The following is an 8,053-nucleotide window of genomic DNA, read 5'->3' as shown; positions in this document are numbered from 1 at the left end:
TCCATGCACTTGACAAGATCTTGCAGACCGGTAGTTATAGCAAATGAGTAATGATGCTATTTTCCTAATGTAACTAAGCAGAAGTAGATTAGATTGAACTCTGTTCTACAGTATATCTAAACCCACAGCTACATGAAGCAAAAGCAACAGTGTGTCAAACAGTAAACTGTAATGCCAGTTAAGCTCATTCTGATAGACATTACAGTTGAAAATTCCCATGCAAAGATCCTCGATCAATCGGTGAGTTTATTCGGTGAGGAGCTGAGTCACGAAGACCAGTTAGATCACAGGTTCAATCCCTGGTCTGTACTATGATTTCAGCCAATGTACTGCAGCCAGCCTGGCTAATCAGCAGGACTTGGAAGGGCGGACCAGTCACCGATGACAGAGAATCCTCCCAATCTGCTCTTGTTACCCCTGCAAGCCGAAGCCCTCAGAGGTAGGGTGGTCGTGGCTGGGCAAGCAGCTGGAAAACTTGCCAGACCATGATATCATTGGCAAGTTATGCGGTTTTAGCTGGTTACACTCTAGAAGTATCCCAACGCACACTCTGGGGTCTCCAAGCCTTGGCTCCTGCCAACCTGTGCCTAATAATTTCAGGAATTAGGTAACCAGGATGCGTCCCTCCGGGGAGAGTGTGTGCAAACCATTCCAACAGTCTATCTCTGGGATTTCCATGTGTGGGAGGGATGCATGGAATTCTCAGTTTGTTTTGGGTAATCTTAAATACAGTGATGGGTTTCTGTGTGTGTCAGACACCCAGCTGTCCAAAACAAATGGAGTGTTACAATTGGCCTAAGTAGGTGGTGGGCAGTGAGGTACTGAGTGACTGGATAGGGACTGACTGAGGAGATCAGGCACTGGAAAGGGACTGAATAAGTTGAATGGGCACTCTTGAGAAATTGAGTAGAGTTCAGGCTTTATTGCTTTCTCTAAGAAACTGTTATTGCAGAAATGATAAAAGATCTTACATCAATACACATTGTGTCTAATTCATGGTAGAATTAGATGGTATAGTATACACTAGATACCTATTGAACACTTTTATCCACTAGAATTTTTACAGTTAGCGGATAATCAGAGATCAGGGGCAATTGTAGTGATGTAAGTTTGAGGAGTGGACTTCATGAGCTGAATGACATTTTCTCATTCTAGGTGTTTGAGTACTATGTCAGACATAACTTTCATTCCCCAATAATAAAGAAATCCTGCAAATGTAATCCCAATTTCAGGCAAAATTAAGATTTTATTTATTTTTAGAGAGTTCTGTAAAACATCCTGTTCGTTCTGATTCTCAGTATTGTCCCAGCGGATAAAATGTCTTACCAGTACCTGGTCCTCATTAATAGTACATAAACTCAGCCTTGAGTCAGATACTGCATTTAGAGAGTAAGGTGTTTTTCAAAAAAAAGGTTAACTTCTGTAGTTCTTTAGAATTATAATTCATTTCAAAATCAACTCACTCCTTGGCCTTGTGATATACTTGATTTTATGAATTCTATGCTAGCATAAATCCTTTGATCTGCAAATTGAATCACCAATGGCGAGTAATGGGTGTGCGTGCAGATAAGAGATATTTTATTATAATGTAGGTCAGATTGAGCAGGGAGGGCTGATCCTTTTCATACTCGCTCGCCTTGTGTTTATATGGGGCTCTCCCGCTTCTTCAAAAGGGTCGTGATATGCTTCAGCTCTTGTTTAGTCCCTGCAGTTGCAGCATATCAGCTTCACCACATAATGAATGGTTGGGTGAGTGTCTGGTGCTGTGTGTGTATGTGTGTGTGTGTGTGAGAGAGAGCACCTCAGTTTCTTCTTGTGCAGAATGTGGGTAGGCAGGCTTGGCTGTCTTTTCCCCCGGTTTTGCGGATGCACGTAAGAATCTAGTGATTACTGCTCCTGCACACAAATGTGCTCTTCCACTGTGTAGTAATAAGATTATAAAAACCAAGGAAGGAGGACTAAACCATCCCTTTGAGCCGAAGGGGTGTCTGTGGCTGCTGTGGAGCTCTTTACCGTCCTTTACCCCTAGAGCGTCTTTCACTTTGATACCCCCACCCCCAGGCTTGAAAGGCTTTTCGATATCACCGTGACTAAATGCAAGCTGTTGCTAGAGGAGGGAAGCCGTACTGGTGCTAAGCCGCCAATCTCCATTACGGCACATCTTGCCATGGCTCTAGGATGCTGTGTGCAGAGGAATGCAGGTATTCACTGTGTGCTTCGAGTGCATTGTTGAGTGGGCTGAGAAAACTTCGGTGAAGCAGCTGATAACTTTAACTCTGTAAGTGCTTCGAGCATGCAACACTGGACCTGTGCTTTGTCAGTCTTTGGAATGTGGAATGCTTTGTTTTTGCACGTTATTTGGTGAGGGGAACTGCTGTAAGCTAACCTTGGCTGGGATTGCTGGAACATGCATGTATTCTGTGGCAAAAAGACTGGTATTCAGAAACCAAGAAAAGTACAGTTAAAAATGACTGCAGTTTTCGGCTTCTCTCTCAAAACGTGACTTTAATGCTGATTTTAAAAAAAAAACAATATTTGCAACAGTAGGAATATTTTCAGATGGTATTGTTCTCAAGATGTGAAGCCAAGAACTTGTTCTGAATCCAGCAGAGAGGCAGGAGCTTTGGTTCATTTCTCACCACATTGTGCTGCTATGTCTGCTTCTTAACACTAGTAATCTTTGGCAATGTGTAATTTACTAAACTGATTTTGATGTGTTGTATTTTTGTCTGTGAATGCAGCCTAAATATGCATTTTCTTAGCCAACCTGCAATTAGCCTTGCTTGGTCCTTATGATGATTTTAATTATAGAGGATTATAGGGGATTATTTGAATGGCTGTGTGTATGTTGGGGTTGTGGGGGGGGGGTTGTGGAATAAAAATAGAGACAAATGACAAAGGCTGCAAGTGAGGAGATGCTTTGTGCAATGTTCAGCATAAAAAGCTTCCCGGCAGCCTCCGGGCTGTGCTATAAAGAGAAAGCTCTGCATATGAGCACATTGTCATTTTCTTTTTCTTTTCAGAGCAGAGGGTTGCAGGCCTTGATTTTGTTTTACACAGATATATTTTTTGTATTGATGTTAAATCTACTCAATAATTATAACTATCATAAATACCATTTACTCAAAGCACAAAATACTTTTCTTTCTAAATGTGAAGCTGAGAAAATCTGAGACAGGCTGAGGACGCTATGTCAGGAGGGGAGAAGGTTTGGGAAACACATCCCCTTCTTGGTCTGCCAGAGCTATGTTCCACCTGCAGCTGACAGGGTGTGTAACCTGCTCCAAGATTTTTTTTGGTCAGCTAGGTGTATGATACATGCAGAAACCCACCACCATGCTTAAGAGTATCCAAACCAAACTGAGATCAAATCCACTCAGAATATGCGACTGTGGGAGGCATCACAACTGAGCCTGATCCCTGTCCTCAACCAATGGTTGCAGAGGTTCACTGGGCTGTGATTAGGAGTGGCTGATCATCAAGGGCCAAATTGGCAGGTTAACTGATTTTTTTTCTTAAGGGTTACAACAGAACATTACAACATTACTGTACAATGGAGTAAGAAGTGAAAGTGGGCTCCCATCTGCAATACCCAATCAGGATCAATACAGTAGATGAATCACCCCCATGTTCTTGCCCACCTCTCATCATTTGGACTCAAGAGTGGAATTGGCTGGCTGAGGGTCAGAGGGAGGCAGAGTGTATCAGCTTCCCTCTGCTCTTCAGCCAGCGGGTGACACAGGTGGACTAAAACGTTAAAGAGAAAGTTGCTTTGATTTTTTAAAAAGTGGGATTTTTCTTTCATAAGACGATGTAAAGAAGACCCCATTTTATAGAAAGCAAGTACTCAGGAAGTAGCTCTCTGGTTCTGCATGGCCCTTTGACCCTGGCCTCACCTGGGAGTCTAAAAAAAAGCAATGTGTGCAGCCACTTACATGTTAAGGTCTATGAATCAGAATGGCAGAAGAGAATTATAATGAAGAAATGCACATTGGCTGCATTGTCTGAAACAGAGCCCTCTAAGACTCATTGGGGTCAATTTAGGGTTAAACTCAATATTTATCCAAGTTTAAGGTGCCAGAGGTGGACTCCTTCTCAATGGCGATATCTGGCATTGGCATTCGCATAAATGCCTTCACACTCACGCAGGCACTCACGCATATGGGTACACACACGTGCACCCACCCATGCATACGTCTATCCCAATGTAACTCAACTCATTCGGAACCAGCACCAAAAAAATGGCCACAAAGCTAATGGATGTTGTTTTACAAAAAAGACAACCTGGTTCACTAATGGGCTTCAGGGAAGAAATTCTGCCATTCTTACCTGGTCTGCCCACCTGCGACTGCAATTTCACACAATGTGGTTGATTATTAACACCCTTTGAAATTGACTAGCAAGCCACTCACTCAGAGCAACTAAGGATAGATAATAAATGCTGGCCCTGATGAGTCTCTCACATCTCCCTCTCTCATACACACACTGCTGAAATTAACCACAGTGGAGGAGGAGAAAAACTGATGATGTGCGTGCCTAAAACCAGATACTGTAGTAAAATATTCTGAATCAATTACAACAGAAAACTCATGTAGACATCTGTCTCCCCATCAGACAGGAGTTCTTAAACAAGCTAGAAAAACATCAAATTACATGATTCAGAGTTCTAGTTATGAAGGAATCTGCCTCCAGGGCTCTCATAAACATAAGGTATAAAATTGGGATGGAAACGAGACTGTGAGGTTGTGAAATAGTAACAACTTGCACTTATATAGCATGCTGTTCCTTCACATAGGATACTATCTTGGAGTGCTGTACAAACATTAGGCTGGCTGCCAAAAGGGGGAGGGGAGTTGGAGGAGATGGCCATAGATGGCGGTCAAAGTGGTAGGTCTTAAGGCTGGAAATAAAAGACAAACATAGAGGGGACAAGACAGAGGTTTAGAGGGCAGGAATTCCAGAGGGTAGTGAGTCTTGAGGTTCAGTTACCAACGGTGGCGCAGAGAGCGGTGGCCGGGGGGGGTCATGCAACAAGCCTGAATTTGCCAAGCAGAGGAGTGGAGGAGGAGATAATCAGAGACAAGGGGTTGCTAGGTCTTGAATGGAATTGAAGGTGAGGGTGAGGACCTTGAAATAGGTCCACTGGGAGACAGAGAGATCATGCAACTTGGTGAGGACTGGGGTAAGGAGCTTGTGGTGGATGTTTTGTGCGGGTGAAGATCAGGGAAGCAGAGTTTTGGATAAATTGGAGCTTAAACAGCTCATAAGGAAAACAAAAGTGAAAATAGCACACTATTTTGTGAGTTTGGGAAAAACTCTTCAGTGCTTTGTCTGTAGGAATCCCATGTCTATCATGCTGACTGGCAAGAATCAGTCTCCAACTGGAAATCACCTTGGAGTCAAGTTCTTGGTGTTGCTGTGATGTTGATGAAGTTCCCTGGGGCATTTTAGGCTTTCTTAATGGCTCAGTTGATGAAGGTAATGTATTGCAAATGGATGGTAACCAGAATACAAGAAGGGTCTGACATTTTATCCCCAGTCTGTACTGAGTTAGCTGCCCTCAGCCGAGCCTGCCGTTGGGATTCTACAACTCACGACAACGTAGTGGGTGAGGTACAGGAGGAGATTAAGCCACGCTCCACCACACTTCCGATCATTGTGCGATGACTACTGCTGAAACTGTGTGTGTGTGTGTGTGGATGAGAACAGGATTACACTGGGCCTCCCCCCAACCCCCTCTCCCACAAGATTGAATTGGCTGACAGCACTCATTGTTCCAGCTCTGTACAAACATGAAGAATGGCACTCCCTGAAATTGTACCTCAGCCATGGGTCAGTGCCTTTGAGAAGAGGGAGTGGAATGATTGTTCACGCTAAGGGATAAATTCTGAATTTGAGCACCCACCGACAACCCCCCCCCCAATAAAAAGTATGCCTGGGGAGCCGATAATGTTACTTTGTTTGAAAGCATATGCTGCCCTGTGTCAGCACAAAGCATCGGAGCAAATTAATAATCTTTCTGGTTTTGGATTACACGTTTTAGGATCAAATAACTGGGAGAAAATAGCCAATTTATAAATACCTTTTACTGTTTTGCAAAGACTTTTATTGGCTCTGGATCTGTAGCCAGAAGAGTGCATGAGTGACACTTGACTGCCCTCTCTCCCGCTCTCCTCTCTTCCGTTCTTTTCTTCCCTCTTTCTTCCCTCACCCACTTTCTCCCCTTGCCCCATTCTCCAGCATCTGAGTGACAGTGCATTGAATGGCAAGAGACGTGAATTGACCTACTAGGGCACGTGCATTGTCAGAATGACAATATGTCACTTGTTGGGCTGATCAGCTGTAGATGGCAAAGAACAGGTCAATCTCACCCTGTATGTAACTGGCTCACTTTATTTTATTTCTATAAAATGCTGCAGCACTACTCTTGTTAATCCAGCCAGATTAATCACCAAGCATCACTGGATAGCAGTTAAGAGCAGGAAATCTGGCTAATTTTTCCCTCCTTAGTACAGGAGTACTCAGGCCACTTGCACCCTACTGCTGGTGCTCTTGAAATCACCTGACTCAGCACAGTGCACTGATCTGATCTTCATAGTTTTGTGTTGCATGACAGCCTTGTGCAAACCCTAGTCTGTGCTGAGTCAGCTGAGCTCTGTTGGGCAGCAATCGTGGTGCTGCAGTTGGTCTCAGTGTCCATGGGTTGTGCGCGTACAATAGGATGACGTTCTGCTTCAGTGCACAGTGGGTTGAAAAAGAGCTTGTTGGGAAAACAGCAGCTTGAATCATGGTTTGCTCCAGAAAAAGTACCTCTCGGTGTAAATTGCATCTCCTCCAGGGAGCGCCATGTACGTCACCTCGACGCCCATAGAGCATTCAGAAAATGTTCACACCTGTACAGAAACTTATAAAAAAATCTCTTCAATGGTCAATTGTATTTTTAATGCACTCAACTTTATTTCATCATGTAACAGTCCTGATGCTAAAACTTGCAATAAATCCAGAGCAGCTCATTTATTACCCCCTAGGCAAATTAAGAAACTTAGTGCTTTTTCCCCCATATTACATATTTGTTGATTGGTTTTCCAGATCAAGTGATTTTTTAAAAAATCCAACAGCATAGCAGTCCAGTGGGATCACATGAAGGGTTCAGGAGTTGCTGTGGATTCTATTCAGTCTTATATAATGAGGCTAGTGCAGATGGTGAGGTCAAAAGGCGAAACTCGTGGCTGATTCTCAGGCGCTCATGAAAGTATTTCAGCTTACCTTCAGTGTGCTTCTATGCTTCCAGGAGTGCGCTGGAAGCTAAACAGAATTGCCAGTTGTTTCTTTCTTTCCCTATTTTTTTCCTTTCAGTGTCTCCCCCTCATCTCCTGAAGTCACTGACTCAAGATTCAGTACGTTCTGCAGAGGCCAACAGCCTTTCGTTTCCTTGTCCAGTTCTCGCGACTATTCTTTTAAGGGGAAGTGCGGACAGTTAATGCAGATAGGATGAACTGAGGAGGGGAAACATCACAGCCAAATCAGTCTTTCCAGCCCTTGGTTTTCTCCTCTACTCTCTTAAAGAAGCTCTTTGCTGTGTTGCTGTTGTACAAACAGCAGGCATCCTCTTATGCACTGACCTTTCTTCATGTGTGAGCCGAAAAGGCGAGTATTTGACTGTGGGGGAATTACAATCTAGTCCGAACATGTCCTCAATTAACATTCACACTTTCCAATGGTGGGGGGAAGGGATCACTAAATGGTGATCAGGAGTGGGAACCGTGATTGAGTTTCATTCGCTAGTCCAGGATCGCTGAGCCCGATCAGCTAATTCATCACAGATTGGAGATGAAGCCAAGGCTCTTCCTTGTGTGTGTGGCTCTGTGTCACTGGGAAGTGGTTTGTTTCTCTTTGGTTTTTCATCATTCTCTTTAAGGAAGGCTCACTTCATAAGCTGCATGATGTTGGTGGGAGACTGGGGCACTCCGCTCCCTGACTTCCATGATTGCTAGTGCAACGGTGACTCAGGAACAGTCTCCCATTGTGTGTTGGCCTGGCTCAGTGGTAGCAC

General features: G+C 43.9%; 1 protein-coding gene across 1 annotated transcript in view; it reads left to right on the top strand.

The window, feature by feature from the left end:
- The first annotated feature begins 2,153 nt into the window (after nt 1-2,153).
- The window catches only part of nhsb (Nance-Horan syndrome b (congenital cataracts and dental anomalies)), an 85,899-nt gene continuing 79,999 nt past the window's right edge, over nt 2,154-8,053 (top strand). The window contains exon 1 of the mRNA XM_042334176.1: nt 2,154-2,201. Coding sequence (XP_042190110.1) covers nt 2,168-2,201 — 34 coding nt within the window. The 5' untranslated portion in view covers nt 2,154-2,167. The remainder of the gene's footprint in view (nt 2,202-8,053) is intronic.

This window comes from Callorhinchus milii, unplaced genomic scaffold (genome assembly GCF_018977255.1).
Source record: "Callorhinchus milii isolate IMCB2004 unplaced genomic scaffold, IMCB_Cmil_1.0 Scaffold4, whole genome shotgun sequence".
In the NCBI taxonomy this organism is placed as follows: Eukaryota; Metazoa; Chordata; class Chondrichthyes; order Chimaeriformes; family Callorhinchidae; genus Callorhinchus; species Callorhinchus milii.
Note: the sequence above shows the minus strand (reverse complement) of the source record. Positions and strands in the feature narration are given on the sequence as shown.